The sequence below is a fragment of the Malaya genurostris genome, chromosome 1, assembly GCF_030247185.1.
Source record: "Malaya genurostris strain Urasoe2022 chromosome 1, Malgen_1.1, whole genome shotgun sequence".
Taxonomy (NCBI): Eukaryota; Metazoa; Arthropoda; class Insecta; order Diptera; family Culicidae; genus Malaya; species Malaya genurostris.
Window position 1 is genome coordinate 116153134 of NC_080570.1, and position 19941 is coordinate 116173074.

General features: G+C 37.3%; 1 protein-coding gene across 8 annotated transcripts in view; it reads right to left on the minus strand.

Moving 5' to 3' along the window:
- LOC131425526 (histone deacetylase 4) overlaps nt 1-19941 on the minus strand; it is a 182430-nt gene that overhangs the window by 49712 nt on the left and 112777 nt on the right. For 7 of the 8 annotated variants that reach the window (XM_058587471.1, XM_058587476.1, XM_058587477.1 and 4 more), the window contains one exon: nt 4489-4619. The exons of the other annotated variant lie outside the window; for it this stretch is intronic. In XM_058587471.1, coding sequence (XP_058443454.1) covers nt 4489-4619 — 131 coding nt within the window. The remainder of the gene's footprint in view (nt 1-4488; nt 4620-19941) is intronic. 8 annotated transcript variants of the gene reach the window in all.

Below are 19941 nucleotides of genomic sequence, written 5' to 3' on the forward strand. Positions count from 1 at the left end.
AGTACTGATTTTCAGTATAAGTAGGAGGAAAGTAACTGTACTGTAATTTTCAATGAATTTTCATGAAAACTGTAAACAATTTTCCACATTGATAAAATCATTTTTTCGGCTGATGTAATATTATCGGCGGCAGGATTAAAATGTGATAACCGGCGCGCTGATCATCTTTTTCTTAAATCGGCGGCGTGTCGAAATTATCGGCGGCGGCGGCGTGGCGCGGCGGCGCACAGCTCTAATGAGAAAGGCAAGCGAAATTGAAAAACGTGTGACACGGATGAAGCATCACTTGGATCGCGATTGAAGTAACATGAGCTTCTCTAATGAATCTAAGCTTCAAAACCATGTTGTTATTTACAGACAATTTTAAGTAATTATTACCAAACAATGTTTCATGGTTATCAAAAGCTGCTCACAAGTTCCTATCTCATGCCTCCCCGAGTTTCCGTGATGACATTTGGTCAATAGAACTAGGTGCTATCGCCTTCTGCGTTAGTAGCAGAATGAGAGGCTGCGAATTAGTTCGTATGTAATAACTTCTTTAAAACGCGAGAACTATTAAATCTCCTTCAAATAGATTAACTATTTCGGCTTGACTTTCTATTGCTGAAGTGAATTGAAATACCGTAATGTGGTTTTAAGCTGACGATAGTTTATCCAGCTTTTTTTCAACATTCAAACCCGTCTGTAAATTTAATTTTGCATTATCCATAAATTAGCATTTTTATCTCATCCTTAAATCATTCGACGTAGAAAGCAAAATAAGTCTTATGAGTAACAGTAATCGTTTGAATATGAATAATGTTTATAAAGACTGTCCCAGAAAGTATGGACGCAATCAAAAACCGCTGCCATTTCGCAATGGTTCATAATCTGTCAATTTTTATGGCTGCGTCTCTAACCACTTGTGCAGTTGTTTATTCGTTTTCATTAGTTTGTTTTGAAATGCGTAGACTTTCAGCAGAACAACGTCGAAAAATTGTGTACAAATGGTGCACAGAACGCGGACTGTCACTGAGAAAGATAGCAAAAATGGAAGGAGTAAGTGCAAAAGCCGTGCGAAACGCAATCAGGAAGTTCGGTGAGGATAACACCTTTGAGGATAAACCGAAAACGGGTCGAAAAAAAGGTCCTGCTAACCCTTAGTTTTAGAGGTTTCAGTTCTAGATGTGTCCAAAAAAGTGGGCACTTCGAAATCAAATGTTTTTCGTGCTAAAGAACGTATGAATCTTCGAACCTATAAGAAGCAGAAACAACCAAAACGTAGTCCGAAACAATAAGCATCGATCAGGCCGAGGGTTCGAAAGCTGTATAATCATGGACGACGAAACCTACGTGAAACTAGATTACAAATCCTTGCCGGGACCACAATATTATACGGTGCGAGAAAAGCAAGTGTTAAACCAGTCCGAGACATCGATTTAAGTCGAAAAATTTGGTAAGAAAGCTATGGGCTGGCAAGCAATTTGTAGCTGCGGTAAGCTTTCGAAACCCTTCATCACCACGTCTTCAATGAACAGCGAAATATACATCAAGGAATGTTTACAAAAACGACTTCTACCTATGATTCGAAGCCACATGGATCCTGTTTCCTTCTAGCCAGATCTTGCTTCTTGCCACTACTCGAAATCAACGGTAGAACGGTATACTACCAAAAATGTCACTTTCGTCCCAAAAGACATGAATCCACCAAATTGCCCATAACTTCGACCAATGGAGGAATTTTGGGCATTAACGAAGGCACATCTTAGGAAACATGTCTAGGCAGCCGAAACCATTCAACAGTTCGAAAAAGATTTGTATTTTTTTATTTGGCTCCAATTTGCATAAGCGTTATTCATTATCAAACGAAACAATTTACATTATCAATTTGACCCACCGTTTCTGAAACATATATTATTGAAAATTTTCAAGGGATTTTTGCTTAGTCCCTTCTCAAAAGTAAGGTTATAGTAAACCTGGGAAACTTATGATGCAAATTGTCTCTTTTGATTATGAAGAATCCATATGCAAAATTTGAGCTTAATCATAAAATGAAAAAAAAATCGACCTTCGATTTCGTGTGGAATTGCTTTAGTAGTGTTTTATATAGGAGCATCTATAGTAAAAATGTTCAGATATGTGCAATTCATACTATATCCCAAGCATGGATGGCTTTTATCGTATCAAAGAACGCTCACTCGCAACTCTTCCACGATTGAATCAGTGCCATCAAAAAGAAACGGAAATCATCGCAACAACAACAACAAAACCGGCATGGTACATTTAACATAGAATAGACACTAGTGCGAGAGCGAATTTCTCTCGGTGAACCGTCTGAGAATCAACGGCTAGCACGCTGCTGTGGGGATTCTCTCTGAAGCAACAAACGGTCGCTTATTCTCGTTTCGCGATCCGATTATATACAGGCAGTTGACAATTGCGATAGAATCATTTTACTATTGCCGCTTATTCTAACTATGTGCGTATAACCTTTGTATAAGTTGTGCCTATGAAAATGTCTGTGAATGCTCTACACAAGGGTTTTTAAATATTGCAACCTAGTATGAGAATCATCAAGTCGAATCATCGATTCGATTTTCTGCGATGATTGTCAACTTGCGATTCTCTCTTGGTAAATTCCACACAGCAGCGATCATTACCAGACTGATATTTTTTAAGGGCCATGAAATACTCAGAGTATAAAGTGGAGCGAAGAAATGTAGAAAAATTCTCTCGAGGTTCATACATTGAGATACTCGAATTCTTGTAGCATCTTCTACCGGATTGAAAATGTTGTATACAATATAGACAAAAATCGAGCAGCTTCTGTCAAATTTTCAGCAATCACCAACACTGATCTCAAGAGTGTAATTGAATGGTTCCTAAGGTTGAATATTTGGATACGATTGGTAAGAAATAGAGCATTTAATGCAAACTAAAGTATTGGTAAGATCTGAAAATGGTAACTATTTAGACAAAACTGAAAAACATAACGCGTCGATTGCTTGCCATTCGCAAGGGATCGAGTCTTTATGTAGTGTTTGAATCCATTTGATGCAAACACTGCATTGAGGTGGGGGTGGTCGATGCAACACGATTTGCTTTTTATACGAAATAAATGGGTCATCGAATTCTTTGAAAGGAAACGACTCAAAATATCGAAGTTTTAGTAAGAGACAAAATTGAAATGTTATTATGAAAGTCTCTTCAAGAAGAATATGTCAAAAATCTCGCCAGAAGCATGTTCCGACGGTGGTATACAATAACTGATGACAGTGATGTCATAATAAAAATTATATCACTGCACTGATACAATACGACATGGATGAAAATCCAATTAATCTATAGGGTGATTTTTTAAGAGCTTGAGAACTTTTTTAAACAATAAAACGCATAAAATTTGCAAAATCTCATCGGTTCTTTATTTTAAACGTTAGATTGGTACATGACATTTACTTTTTGAAGATAATTTCATTTAAATGTTGACCGCGGCTGCGTCTTAGGTGGTCCATTCGGAAAGTCCAATTTTGGGCAACTTTTTCGAGCATTTCGGCCGGAATAGCCCGAATTTCTTCGGAAATGTTGTCTTCCAAAGCTGGAATAGTTACTGGCTTATTTCTGTAGACTTTAGACTTGACGTAGCCCCACAAAAAATAGTCTAAAGGCGTCAAATCGCATGATCTTGGTGGCCAACTTACCGGTCCATTTCTTGAGATGAATTGTTCTCCGAAGTTTTCCCTCAAAATGGCCATAGAATCGCGAGCTGTGTGGCATGTAGCGCCATCTTGTTGAAACCACATGTCAACCAAGTTCAGTTCTTCCATTTTTGGCAACAAAAAGTTTGTTGGCATCGAACGATAGCGATCGCCATTCACTGTAACGTTGCGTCCAACAGCATCTTTGAAAAAATACGGTCCAATGATTCCACCAGCGTACAAACCACACCAAACAGTGCATTTTTCGGGATGCATGGGCAGTTCTTGAACGGCTTCTGGTTGCTCTTCACTCCAAATGCGGCAATTTTGCTTATTTACGTAGCCATTCAACCAGAAATGAGCCTCATCGCTGAACAAAATTTGTCGATAAAAAAGCGGATTTTCCGAATGGACCACCTAAGACGCAGCCGCGGTCAACATTTAAATGAAATTATCTTCAAAAAGTAAATGTCATGTACCAATCTAACGTTTAAAATAAAGAACCGATGAGATTTTGCAAATTTTATGCGTTTTATTGTTTAAAAAAGTTCTCAAGCTCTTAAAAAATCACCCTGTATTTGCGTAATTCCGTAGCATGTCAACTCTGCTACATTGTCCGGTTATTACACAACATGTCTGAAACTGTAATTGATTCGATTATACAAGACTTAACTGTCTGATCATCAGTCTTTTATCGAATCATGGAAATTTTATTCTATTTTTAACAACGCTAGCTAGCATAGACCGCAGATAAGAATGGTTCTAAAAATAAGCAACTGTTAGCAGCAGTTAGGGACAATACAGCGCCGCTTACCTCCAGTATCTGCTGATTGATGTCGTTTGGTCCTGCCGCCGGTTGTGATGTGGAAGGTGTATCCAACGCGATACCGGTGCTGGGCATCACCAGAACCCGATCGCGTCCCATTGTCGAGTCGCGTGCCATTTCTGAAAGTAGTAGTAATAATAATAATAATAGCAATATGAGATGCTTGAAACTGATTAGATAACTGGATGAACATGCTATGAGGCAAATGAAAATTCTCTAGTGATAGCCTGTTCCGTGCAAGAAGCTTCGAAGAAGAGTTATTACTTGAAAATATCGATCATAGGTTCCCAAAATAGCAGACCAAGTCACGACCAGAAAAGAATTCCATAACACGGAGGAAAAAACCAATCATTGTCTATTTATAGTGAATGATATGTAACTGTCACGCATCTAATGGATTTTGTGGTATCGTACCCTCATTTCCATCCGACATGGCACTGTTATTTGTAGGTCTAACAAAAAATAACACACGCACTGGCTCCGTTTTGCGAGGTAAACGAAAATGCTGATGGTTTATTGGCGACGTTAGGCACTGACTAAATGCCCGACACGACTATCTTGATTACTGCGATCCACAATTTGACTGAGCAGATTACAAAATGTACCGACACTCCACTGATACTCACCAACAGTAGTTCCGCTCCCCATTTTCAATTTTACGACCAACCAGAATAGTTAAGGCCACAGAGAGTTAAGTAGTCGATTTGTAACCACTTCCATTAGTTTAATCATGTTTCCGAAAGCCTATTCCCACCAGACGACAAAAAATGGCATTTTTCCGCTTGGAGACATCAGGCTTCCAAAAGGAAAATAATTTTACTAAAATTTTCATCTGGCTAGTATAAATACGCAGACGATAGGCGGCTTATTACACACACTGTCAGTGGCCACGGGGGACGCGACATCCCGTCAAAGACTTCCAACGTTGGGCGCCCATAAAGTGTCTAATGTCTAATGCGATGGATTACACCCAACAAGTGCCATTTTAATTTTCCCCCTTTCAAGCCGCCAGAAATTCTTTTTTTTTCGTGAACAATATAAATTCAAACTCCACTGCTTTCCCACGACGCTAAATTTAGAGAGCAAAACTCACAGCCACACCTCCCGCTGCGACTACTGGGGCACTGGTTGATGTATGGCAGGGATTAAAACATGGCTGAGGCGTGTAAACGGTTTCCTACATCTATTTTTTTATCGGGATCTGTATGGGTGAAGGAAGGCAGTAAGAAAGTTTAGTCCAGTGAGACGAGCTGCAGGTGAGTAGATCTTGGTAAAATCATGAATCTTACAAAAATGCTATGCCTAAGGTATTGAGATTGAGGTGATAATGACCATTATTTTTTTTTTAATTTTCAAACTTACCAAAACTAGCAAAGAAGTCATTTTTCATTGCATTAGAGATGCTTTCGAAAACTTAGTCGAAATTGTATAATAAATTATAATATTATTGAACATATACAAAGTAATAAAATTACTAGATGAAAAGGTTGCCAGAAATTTTACAATTCATTTTGACTTCAAATGAAGCTGCTGGTGCAACATAGCAATTCGACTTGATCTACTACCAAGCAGATGTATAATTTACTCCTTTTGAATATCAAATCAAAAACTCTGAATAAATTATATTTGTAAACGGCTAAGGAATGGGAAGGGTTGTTAGTACAACACTCGTTGGTACTAGAGGTTGGATATACTACTGCGCACTCCACAAGCGTCACGGGAGAATATTTAAGGAGTGTATCGATAAGTAGTTAGCATCAGTTTGAAACAAAACAGTTATTACTCTGAAATGGCTTAATTTTTTGCAGCGTGTTTTCCGGTGACATGTTAGTTTACATGTCAATAACAGCTGCGCAATCGATTGGTTTCGGTACGGTTTATCGTTTCAATGATGAGTCGAATTGATGCGGAAACGCGAAAGAAAATTCTGCACACTTGGTGCTCAGAAAGTGGTGTCACGTACAACGACATTGCAAAACGGGTGAAAGTGCACCACACCAGTGTCAAAAATATTATCGAGAAGTTCGGTAAGACCCTTTCCATGAAGGATTTGCCCCGATCCGGGAGGAAAACGGGTCCTAGCCAGCCCGGCCGGGACTTAAAAGTGGTTGAGTACATCAGGAAAAACCCATCGACGTCGACGCGGGATTTGGCCAAGCAGTTTAATACCAGCATCGGGATGATTCAACGGATCAAAGTTCGGAACTCCCTGAAAACGTACAAGAAACAGAAGGTGCCGTAAAAGTCCCTGGTACAGCAAGTTCAGGCCAAAACAAGAGCGCGAAAATTGTATAACCGGATTCTACAGAATAAAGACGGATGCATCCTGATCGACGACGAAACCTACACCAAGGAAGACTCTCGAGCGCTGCCCGGACCGCAATGTTATACGAAATCGGTGTACCAGGACCTGGACGACGCTGACATCACGGTGGCGTTGGAAAAGTTTGGCAGAAAGCGTGGTCTGGCAAGCAATTTGTATCTGTGGTTTGCGGTCGTCGATTTTCTTCACGAAGGGCACAATTAACGCCAAGGTGTACGAAGAAGAGAATGCTGCCACTGTACAGAAAGCATAAGGCTCCTCCTCTCTTCTGGCCGGATTTGGCTTCAGCCCACTACGCCAACTCCGTTCTACAGTGGTTGTCAAAAAATAATGTACAATTCTTGGAAAAGGACATCAACCCACCGAACTGCCCGGATCTTCGGCCAATTGATAGGTATTGGGCAATTGTCCAGCGGCACTTTCGGAAGGAAGGTACAGTGTCCGAAAACATGCAGGAGTTAAAAAAAAAACAGGACTGCTGCCACCAGGAAAGTCACAAAAGTAACTGTGCAGAATTTAATGACGAATGTCAAGTCCAAAGTGTGAGCGTTTCACAGAAACTAGGATTTTTTTTCAATATAATCAGTGAAACGCATAAAAATGTAATTTTTCTACAATGTATCGAAAACTGATGTCAAAATATGTTTTTTTTTCGCTTTTTTATTCAATAATCAATGTTGCTAACTACTTTTCGATACACTCCCTATTAGAACAGGGTGTCCCACGAAAAATGTTGAATTCAAAAATGTAACAATTAAATAACTGTTTGATAGATTTCAATGATTATACATTTATTTGAAAGGTTGATTCATGAAATTTGTATGAAAAATAATTTCGTTCAAATGACCCCTCACGGCTGGCTTGGCAGTAGCCAATCCGATCCAGCCAATTTTTAAGTACATTTTCAATTGTTTCTAGCCTTATGTCACCAAGAGAGCAATTCCAGAAATGCTTAGCAGATCATCAGACTCGACCTTCTCCGATTTGGATGAAACTTTGCACATGGCTTCAGTATGGCAAACCATAAGTTTTGAACCGATGGAGAGGTCAATCCGACTCACAACTGATTTTTAAAAAGGACGTATGTATTTTTGCATTTCACAAAAATTGCCTTTTTCAAATTGTTGTAACTCGGAAACCGTTAATTGTACAAAAATGGCGTTTAGGAAGAAATTGTAGGGAACCGATTGGGAACTCTAAAAAAAAATTTTGATTTTTTTCTCAATAATTACAAAATAATCCGAAAAAGTTAAATAAAAAAATCAGTGTTTTAATTTTTACTTTAAAGCTGTTATTAAAATCTACAGATTGATGGCTATCCCATCCGTGCCTTTTGAAAAATGAAGAAGTTACAGCTAAAACAGTTTACGAGTGTCGTTGTTATTCGGAAACAGGGCACTATAAAAAAATATACTCTGAAAAAAAAATAGATTTTTTTTCTCAATAATTCCAAAAAGAACCAAAAAATTATAATAAAAATATAGGGTTTGGACTTTTTTTGATAATTTTTATTTTAAAGCTCTTATTAAAACCTACTGAATGATGGCTATCCCATCTGTGCCTTTTGAAAAATTAAGACGTTACAGCTAAAACAATTTACAGATATATTCGAAATTTCAAGTTCTGAAACTGAAGCCATGTGCAAAGTTTCATCCAAATCGGAGAAGGTCGACTCTGATTTTGTCACTTTTTCGTCCACCCATTCCTGGAATTGCTCAAGAGCAACATGAATTTCGTGCTAAAAGTCTTTAGTTGTTTCTGGATGGGTGGCGTAACATTTATCTGGAACCGATCCCCAAAGTAAATAATCCAGCGGTGTCAAATCGTAGCTTCTCGGAGGCTAATTCACATCAACATTTCTGCAGATTATTCGATTTTCAAAGATTGTTCGCAGAACATTGGTTCGTCGGCTGTGTGGCACGTAGCACCGTCCTGTTGAAACCAAACATTTTTCACAAATGAATTTCATGAATCAACCTTTCGAATAAATGTATATTCATTGAAATCTATCAAACTGTGTTCTTATTATTGCATTTTTAAATTCAAACTTTTTCGTGGGACACCGTGTATAAATTTCAGTTATGGTAGTATTCACGGGCAACGTATTATGTTCCGGTTTCAAGATGCTCGGATCCACCACCAAACTCATGGACTTCCTGAATGAAAGTTTCCACAATATCCAATACTACAATTCTTCTTCATGGATACTGAAGTTTTAAGCGCTATCGCGAAACAAATAGGGAAATTAGTTGGGGGCGAAACGTAAAATAAATTAAAATGAGATACCAAACCTCTCAAATGACTACTATCTGTTGGCGACCAGAAAACTGTCAGTTGGTTTCGTTTATTCCAGTACGTTAGGAAAGTCCTTGTACTTCGGTGCAAACATAAGGACTGTGCAAATAGCAATGACTTTGCTTAGCGGATTATGTTGATCTGTGAGGTGGCATTAGCAGTCCAACATAATCCGCTAATGCACTGATGAACCGAAGACGAAACGTGAAAGAAATTAGGAACAAGTATTAATTATCAGAAGTTAGATGATCAGCCATGTCTAGTATTTTCTTACTATTTATACAACATACCGATTTATGTTAACTTTGCCACTAACACTCTAATATTAACGGGTTTTCGCGATGGCTGATTTTTATTATTCAATGTATATCCTTGAAACACAAGAAAACACATGGAAGTAGAACAAAATTACCAAATAAATATTTTCTCATAAGAGCAATTCCAGGAATGAGTAGACGAAAAAGTGACAAAATCAGAATCTATTTCCGATTTGGATGAAACTTTGCACATGGCTTCAGTATGGCAAACCATAAGTTTTGAACCGATTGAGAGGTCAATCCGACTCACGACTGATTTTTAGAAAGGACGTATGTATTTGTGCATTTCACAAAAATTGCCTTTTTCAAATCGTTGTAACTCGGAAACCGTTAATTGTACAAAAATGGCGTTGAGGAAGAAGTTGTAGGGAATCGATTGGGCATTCTAAAAAAAAATACATACTGAAAATTTTTTTTGATTTTTTTCTCAATAATTACAAAATAATCCGAAAAAGTTAAATAAAAAAAAGCATGGTTTTATTTTTTTTTTTCGATAATTTTTATTTTTCAGCTGTTATTAAAACCTACAGATTGATGGCTATCTCATCCGTGCTTTTTGAAAAATGAAGAAGTTACAGCTAAAACAGTTTACGGGTCTCGTTGTAATGAACCTTGAATATAGTTAAGAATTATTCATGTACATGTAATAATTGTAGATATAGCAAGCAAATAAACAATTGATGGAAATGTAAAAATGGTGTTATAATTGAATATCCAAGTATCTCAAGAACAGATACTTTTAGAAGAAAGGATATCATGAACAAATTTATTGCCTTTAACCTGTAGAACAAAATTCTACTGTTTAAATGATTATCTTTCAACGAGAACTTGAAATTTCGAATATATCTGTAAACTGTTTTAGCTGTAACTTCTTCATTTTTCAAAAGGCACGGATGGGATAGCCACCAATCTGTAGGTTTTAATAACAGCTTTAAACTAAAAATTATCAAAAAAATTAATACCATGCTTTTTTATTTAACCTTTTCGGATTATTTTGTAATTATTGAGAAAAACAATTTTTTTCAGTATATCTTTTTTTAGAGTGCCCAATCGATTCCCTACAACTTCTCCCTGAACGCCATTTTTGTACAATTAACGGTTTCCGAGTTACAACGATTTGAAAAAGGCAATTTTTGTGAAATGCAAAAATACATACGCCCTTTTTAAAAATCAGTCGTGAGTCAGATTGACCTCTCAATCGGTTCAAAACATATTTTATTATATAGATTTATAGATTTTTTAAGTTATTGACATTCCACCATAAGAAATAGAATAATATCATAAACATTTCTCTTATCTTATTCTGATATGAACATGAATTTAGCCAGGTACCTCTCACCGATGATAACGCAAATTAATGAATAATTTGTTGCTAAATAATTGAGGTATTTTGAATTTGTTGCTCAATTTTGTTTCGAGTACTTCGTTAAGTTTGTATGAAGTTGACGAAGCACTCCTCCCAAATAAGCTTGAAAATAAGTCAAAACCCAGTGGATAACTTGTTGCTTATCAGTCGCCGGTTAGTTACGGAAATTTTGAATTTGTTGCTCAATTCTCTTAAAACTTTTTTAGGTTCATATGATATTAACGAAGCACCCCTCCCTAATAAGCTCACAAACGAATAGAAACTCAGTGGATAATTTGTTGCTTATTAGTTGCTAATTAGTTACGGTACTTTTGAATTTGTTTTTTATTTTTTAAATTATTTCAAGTACTGCACTAAGTTCGTTCATATGGAGTTAACGAAGCACCCCTCCCCAAATAATTTTGAAAACATGTCATAACCCAGTGGGTAATTTGTTGCTTATTAGTTGCCTGTTAGTTACGGTAATTTTGAATTTGTTGCTCAATTTTCTTAGTACTTTTTCAGGTTCATATGATATTAACGAAGCACCCCTCCTAAATAAGCTCACAAACGAATCGAAACTCAGTGGATAATTTGTTGCTTATTAGTTGCTAATTAGTTGCGGTAGTTTAAAATTTGTTGTTGATTTTTTTAACAATTATTTTAAGTACTTCGTTCTTTTATATGAAGTTAACGAAGCACTCCTCCCAAAAAAGCTTAAAAACATATCGAAACCCAGTGAATAGTTTGTTGCTAATCAGTTACGGTAATTTTGAATTAGTTGCTCAATTTATTTAATTTTTTTTTCAATGCTTCGCTAACCTCTTCCAAATAAGCTTGAAAACAAATCGAAACCCAGTGGATAGTTTGTTGCTAATAAGTTGCTAATTAGTTATATTAGTGTAAGTTCTATACATATTCAACTGAATTACGCATTTCTAACTCCTTCTGAATTGTAGTCTCATGATAGAAATAACAGATCGGCTGAAAAGTTCGTATCGTTTCTATGAGAGGGCACCACTAGAATTAAATCCATACCATTTTCAGTTAGTACCAACCTTCAAAAGATACGTGTATAAATTTGACAGCTGTCTGATTATTAGTTTGTGAGATATTGCATTTTGAGTGAAGCTACTTTTGTTATTGTCAAAAAAAATGGAAAAAAAGGAATTTCATATGTTGATGAAACACTACTTTTTGATGAAAAAAAGTGCCGCCGATACCAAAAAAATGGCTTGATGAGTGTTATCCAGACTCTGCACCGGGCGAAGCAACAATTCGTAAGTGGTTTGCAAAATTTCGTACTGGTCATATGAGCACCGAAGACGACGAACGCAGTGGACGTCCAAAAGAGGCTGTTACCGATGAAAACGTGAAAAAATCCACAAAATGATTTTCAATGACCGTAAAGTGAAGTTGATCGAGATAGCTGACACCCTAAAGATATCAAAGGAACGTGTTGGACATATTATTCACGAATATTTGGATATGAGAAAGCTTTGTGCAAAATGGGTGCCGCGTGAGCTCACAATCGATCAAAAACAACAACGAATTGATGATTCTGAGCAGTGTTTGGAGCTGTTATATCGAAATAAAACCGATTTTTTTCGTCGATAGATAACAATGGACGAAACATGGCTCCATCACTTCACTCTGGAGTCCAATCGACAGTCAGCTGAGTGGACTGCACGCGATGAACCGAACCCAAAGCGTGGAAAGACTCAACAATCGGCCGGTAAGGTTATGGCGTCTGTATTTTGGGATTCGCATGGTATAATTTTCATCGACTACCTTGAAAAGGGAAAAACCATCAACAGTGACTATTATAAAGCGTTATTAGAGCGTTTGAAGGACGAAATTTCAAAAAAACGGCCTTGAGGAAGAAATACGTTTTGTTTCATCAAGACAATGCATCGTGTCACAAGTCGATGAAAACCATGCTGAAATTGAACGAATTGGGCTTCGAATTGCTCCCTCATCCACCGTATTCTCCAGATTTGGCCCCCAGTGACTTTTTCCTGTTCTCAGACCTCAAGAGAATGCTCGCTGGTAAAAAATTTAGAAGCAATGGAGAGGTAATCGCTGAAACTGAGGCCTATTTTGAGGCAAAGGACAAATCGTACTACAAAAATGGTATCGAAAATTTGGAAGATCGCTATAATCGCTGTATCGCCTCTGATGGCAATTATGTTGAATATTAAAAACGAATTTTGGCAAAAAAATGTGTGTTTCTATTAAACGATACGAACTTTTCAGCCGAACTGTTACTGTGCCACCTTATTGAAGTATGTGCAATCATATCGAAAATCTGATGATTTTCCACGGTTACATTTTAAAATTCTTGACATGGATCCTATGTGTTTTATACACCAATTTTGCTATAATCGTGGCTCACCTTCGAATTGATTAGAAAACTCGTGTGAAAATCTCTGAATACGTAATACATCTATACGTAATTATACGTTAATTTTTTTTTCGATTTGATTTTTATATCCTATATTTTCAACATCATTAACATAAGTCGCAATTTTCAGGAAGTAGACATCACCTAAACGGCACACGCAGACCAAAATCAAAACAAAACCCCTTGCCGCACCGGCGGAAACGAATTCTGCGCCGTAGAAAACTACCAACCGCCTACAGAAGAAAAAAACAAAAATGAAAACATTAGCCCTAAACTGAAAAAGATGGTCGATTCCTCGGCGCAGAATAGTGCCCGGTTATATTCATAATTCATGAGACTACGTCGAAATGTTGGCGCATTTTGGCTATACGGCATCAAGCCGCCGCCGCCAATCAGTGGATGGTAGCGCATCTCATTTTAGGATTAGTACACACACACAAACCGGGCACGTACACCACCGATCCAAACATAGCAGGCAACGAATCCGGCTGTCATTGCAACAATATCCGAGAATCGTTTGAAATTTGCTATTTTTATCAACGCCTGTGCGCTTGGCTTTATTTATACTTTATATGTGCCTATTTTTAGTACCGACTGTACGGTTCCAAGATACTGAAACGAGTGTAGGAATTCTGGACAGATTGTTGATTAGCTTTATATGCAAGGTGAGTGACGCATGGAGCCGTACACATCAGCGTGAGTGTGTGTGTGTGTGTGTTTATAGCCGTAGCAATCGCGTGAGATCAAACCCTTTATATATTTGGCAACACATTCTGGGTGTAGCCGTCTGTGATGTCAAGTATCACCACTTTGACGCAGTTTAATCCGAAAGCAAAATATGAGAGAGAGAATGGATAATTAAACAACGAAACCAAATTAGTGACTGAAATAATGTGCTGATTGATTACAAATCGTGCTGCGGTTCTACCCGTCGCGGTTGTTTGGCATGGCGATGAGATTTATGGTGATAGATAGTCACTTGCTGCTGGTGTATCAACGGCAGCCCAGCCAATTCCATGCAGATCGATTGATGTTCTATTTTTAAATGCGAGTTTAGTGCGGAATCGGACAAACAAACAATTTTGTAAACAGCACTCAAATAATGTATCATATATAAATGATTTTCGTGGTGACACACGTCAGACCCTATGACTGTGCTATCGACGCCTGTAAAAAAAACAAATGCTCTGAAGGTAATGTTAACAAATATATTTGATTTTCCAAAAATAAAGGCACAGATTTGGAATAAACTCAAATTTTATAATTAGTTTTATATTCATTTTGCTTGGAAATATAAAAAAAAAACTATAGAGATCAATTGCTTTATATCCACTCTATTAGCGCATACAAATCCTACAAAAGACTTGTTCATTGCTTGGTAAAACTTACTTTCCATGCTAAAGTTAAATCCAAAACAACCTACGTACATTTTCAAAGCTTTAAATTCTCGATGAAAAATAGTCATTTCAACACTAGAACGAGATTCTACAGCTCGTGGGCAATAAATTTACCCATAATGATATTTCTCCTAGAAGTAATCGTTCCCGAGATATTTGGACACGGGATTCGTGACAGGTTTTAGTTAGATTGCGTCGTTTAAAACAGTTTACACACTCAAAAATAGTTATTCTAACTCAAATACACAACTACCACCCGGTGAACGACCGCAACTAGGTTAAAGCCGGGTATAAATAAATGATATAAAAAAAAACTATTTTAATCCACCTAGTGGTGTAATGATGCCTTTCTCATGCCTTACTCATTACATCATAAATATAACCGTGAAGTTCGCAAAAACAACTGTTTATTGGATATAAATAGGAAAATTTATTCGGACCGAATTCTACAAACTCTACAAATCCTGTTTAACTTGTAGTTCCGGAGCCGAAAGTAGTATCCACAACAAATTAAGGAATTTCGTATGAAACTGTAAGACTTTCCTTTTGAACCTATAAGTTTGTGAAAATCTATTCGGCCATCTCCAAGAAAAGTAAGTGAGATCCTTTTTGCAGTTTTTGATCACTATTTCCAATAGCCGAAGTTGGTTCGTTTACTACCAACAAATATGACCTACAAATTGGAACAGTTTTGAACGTAGTTAAACCTATACTTATTATCTCATGCTCTATTTCGAATAAACCAATTAAACGAAATCTAACAAACGAAACGAACCTGCGTTTTTGTTACTTCTGCATATGTAAGTCAAGCTAAACAGCATAAAACACGAATTATTTTTATTATTATTATTATTATTATTATTATTATTATTATTATTATTATTATTATTATTATTATTGACATCACTACATAACACAACGAATAGAACAAAGCACGCCTTGTTCGTTTTGTGTTTTCTTCTTCTTTCGGTGTTGTACATATTGTCACTCTATATGGCGATTTGATAACTTTGACACTCATCAACCTGTAACTGCGGAACCGGAAGTCGGATCCGGATGAAATTTCACAGTAGCTTTGAAGACTTTAAGGAACTTTAATTCAAATCAAGATTTGTTAAAATCGGTTCAAACATCGCAGAGAAATCGAAGTGAATTTAGTTTTAGGAATTTTTTTCTCCACTTTCGTTTTCATGCCCACAAACTAACAAGCTCTGCAAACTAGAAGAATTTATCAGACAGTTTTATGAGATTTGTACCTGTTTTTAACCATCGTTCGTGCAAAAATACTAATAAAAATGGTCATTTTTCACTTATCACGCTTTAGTTCCGGAACCGGAAGTCGGATCCAGATAAAATGTTCTACAAATTTTTAGGATATTATAAGACAGATAGATAAGATATTATTTGAATCTTAATTTGCAAAAATCGGTTTAGTTGTTCCAGAGATAATTGAGTGTGAACTTTTTTTCAAATTTTCACATATTACCATATAACTCCGGAACCGGAAGTCACATTCAAATGAAATTCAATAGCAAGCTATGGGACCATAATACCTTTTATTTGAATCTTAGTCTGTGGAAATCGGTTCAGCCATCTCTGAAAAAAGTGAGTGCATATTTTTTTCATTTTTTTGGTACATATTATCCTATATCTCCGGAACCGGATCGGAATGAAATTCAATAGCAGGCTATGGGACTATGAGACCTTTCATTTGAATCTTTGTTTGTGAAAATCGGTTCAGCCATCTCTGAGAAAAGTGAGTGCATATTTTTGTTACATACACACACAAACACACACACACACACACATATACAGAGAGGGAGAGAGAGAGAGAGAGAGAGAGAGAGAGAGAGAGAGAGAGAGAGAGAGAGAGAGAGAGAGAGAGAGAGAGAGAGAGAGAGAGAGAGAGAGAGAGAGAGAGAGAGAGAGAGAGAGAGAGAGAGAGAGAGAGAGAGAGAGAGAGAGACATTTGCTCAGTTCGTCGAGCTGAGTCGAATCGTATATGACGGTTAAAAAGTCGATTTTCACAGTGATTGCATAGCCTTTCTATATAGGCAAAACATAATTACTCACAGCTTGTTACATTTACGCAAATCCCTAAAAATCTGGATACGTTGAATTTCATGTTGAATATCACTTTAGTGGTGGCATAATTATTTCACATCAAGAACGATGACTCATCATTCTCTTCCATAGGTTTTGCGGAGCTGGAGATTGGGGTAGGCTTGAGGTCAAGGATGTGCTCTAAGCTTGTGATACGATCATGGTATAAATACAAAAAAGACTTCTATAGCCAGTCTAGACAAATACAACGTAGGTGTCTGATTCGAATCACACGTCTCCACACGAAAAATAAACTTATGTCGGTTTTCATTGATTCCACTCGCTCGGTGTCAGTGTTTTGCCCTGACAGCCGATCAATGAAACGGTTTTGTAAAGTTTGGTTTGCACGCATGCTGCTCGGAAAAGAAAACGGGTGCAAAATAGTTGCCCGCGAATTGCCCCGAAAGTGCATTTTTTTCGTGCGGTGCAAATCAATGAAACACAGTGCACCTGATTTAATTGCCCGACTGCACGAAAAGTGCACGAATCGAGCAAAACACTCCACGAGTGTTCTCAATGAAAAACGACAATCAATTCATTTATATTTTGCATAGAAACACAATCACAAAGACATCATTGAATACATGTTTCATTAAAATGAAAAAAGGTAAATTCCTGAAAAATTTTGACGGGAGCCTACAGCCCAAGAATTTGAATAGTTTAGGCTGAAACTTCCTTAATTACAAAAAAATATTTAAAAAATTAACACCAAATGTTATCGTTATTATCAGGATTCAAATGAAAATATTGCAAGATATATAGAAGAATCATGAAATATCATTGCAGTTTTGCCTTCCTCATATAGAAAGGTTATGCAATCACTGTGAAAACCGACTTTAGAACCGAGGCCCGGAGGGCCGAGTGTCATATACCATTCGACTCAGTTCGTCGAGTACGCAAAATGTCTGTGTGTGTATGTGCGTATGTAACGTTTTTTTGCACTAACTTCGATAAAAAAAAATGTTTTTTTTTGTAAGTAATTTAAATTTAAACGTTGGCCAATTGTACCTGTCGTGCGGCCTTGATTGCTATTTTTTCTGTATATTGCTTGTGCAATTTTATTAGACCTTTCAGTAGCAGATAGCCTATTGCTATTCCTACTAATGCGCAGAGTGCGATGCCTTCCGTTTCCCTCGACGGGAAGGCTATTGTGTTATTGATGGTTTCGTCTGACGAAAACCAACCCATAATCTATATTCACAAATGTTATTATGTCTTATAATCAATATATGCCTAGCTTCTTGTGTCCCTAACTCTTAACTTAAGCGGAGATGGCTGAACCGACTTTCACAAACTTAGATTCAAATGAAAGGTCTTGTGGTCCCATACAAAATTCCTGAATATTATTTGGATCCGACTTCCGGTTCCGGAATTATGGGGTAAAATGTGCAAAAATATGAAAATATGTGTTCTAACTTTTCTCATAGATGGCGCGACCGATTTTCACAAACTTAGGTTCAAATGAAAGGTCCTGTGGCCCCATACGCAATTCCTTAATTTCATCAGGATCCGGAAATATAGGGTAAAGTGTGTTAAAAATTTTATACCATCACTGAAAAGAACGAATAACCGTAAAAAGTTTTCTAAATCGACTTCAATTCTTTTCTAATTGATAGTTTTTATCAGTAGACGGTCAAACAAATCTATTTCGGTTATTCTTTTAAGAATCGAAGAAAAATAATTTTGAAGAATACCACAGTATTATATATGATAGTATGATTGATATGAAAAAGGCATCATTACACCACTAGGTGGATTAAAACAGGTTTTTTTTCGTCAGTGTAGTGATTTCCTATACAGTCTGTTACATATGAGGGTGGTCACGATTACTCGCGATCGGTAAAGTGGAAAAGTGTGATTTTTTTTAACACAGAGGGCAGTAGTGTCCTTGATGCAATGCGAAAATAAATCAGCTGACTATTGTTTGCAATTCGATTTGAGCATTTATCCAAAATGAGTACCGCGTACGCCATGCGCTTCGAAGCAGTTTTTTTTGTGCTCGCACCCGAAAGGTCCCAAAATGACCCAATCTGCCTCGGCGAAATACATGAAAAAGTCGAAACAGTTTGTGAGTAAGTGATGATGAGTGAACAACATATGCAAAAACGTCTTAAATGGGCAAAGGAGCAAAATGGTGTCGTGACCTTGGATTGGCCCTCTCAGTCGCCCGATGCCAATCCAATTGGGGCTCAAATGAAGATGAAGCTTGGTAAAAACCAACCACACAGTTTGAAACAGCTTGTTCGGCGAATTCACAAATTTGGAGGTCGTTTTCAGAAGAATACGCGCAAAATCTCGCTTAAAGTATGCCTCGAAGGTGTCAAGCCAATATTAACGCTGAAGGAGATTGGACTTGGTATTAATGTATTTGCATGCATGTTTTTGATCTAATAAAACAACATTCAAAAGTATTTTCATGTTGAGTCTTTTCATCAGAAATGCCACGTTTTAGGATTTCCGAATTTTAAACTATTAATTTATGTCAGCGTTATAAAATCATAATTCAGTTTTATCATTTTCAAACATTGTGAGGGATTGACTATTGTTGACTTCAGGCTGTGCAAAATTCGACCTTCGATACGAGAACTTGAAGGTTTACATCCAGTTTCATAAAGAGTTGGATGCAATTCAATTCGCGAAATACAATAACAATGTGCACTATGTGGAGCACGAAAACATTAAGTATAACATTCCAGTATATATGGAAGATAGTGCTATAGAAGTGCGTGTGCATGATCTTCCCTCAAGCGTCACCGATCCTTATATTCGCAAAACTATGTCTTAATACGGAGAGATTCTCTCTATCGAAAAAGAAAAGTGGAAGAATTTTTTGCCCGGTATTCTAAATGGCGTACGTTCGTTATGCATGCGCCTGAAGAGGCCTATATCTTCTTATGTCACCTTCGGTCAGGATACAAGAATCCCGTGCAAATCACTTGTTACCTATGACAATCAGATGGCCACATGTCAATATTGCCAAAAAGGTGCCAAAAAGGTGTTCACTACGGTAAGCCATGTGATAAACTGGACAAGGAGACAACTACACCAAAGGACAACGGTGCTTCCTTCACACAAACCCCAAGCAACCCCAGTACACCTGTGACAGCCACCAACAACAATGAATCTCCATCCCCTTCAACGAAACCATCAGTATCCCGTATAGAGCAAAGTACACCAGCTGCAGTTAACAACTTACCCTTAAACCAACCAGCAACTGCAACCATTGTACAACAAGGCGCATCTACAGCAACTAGCAA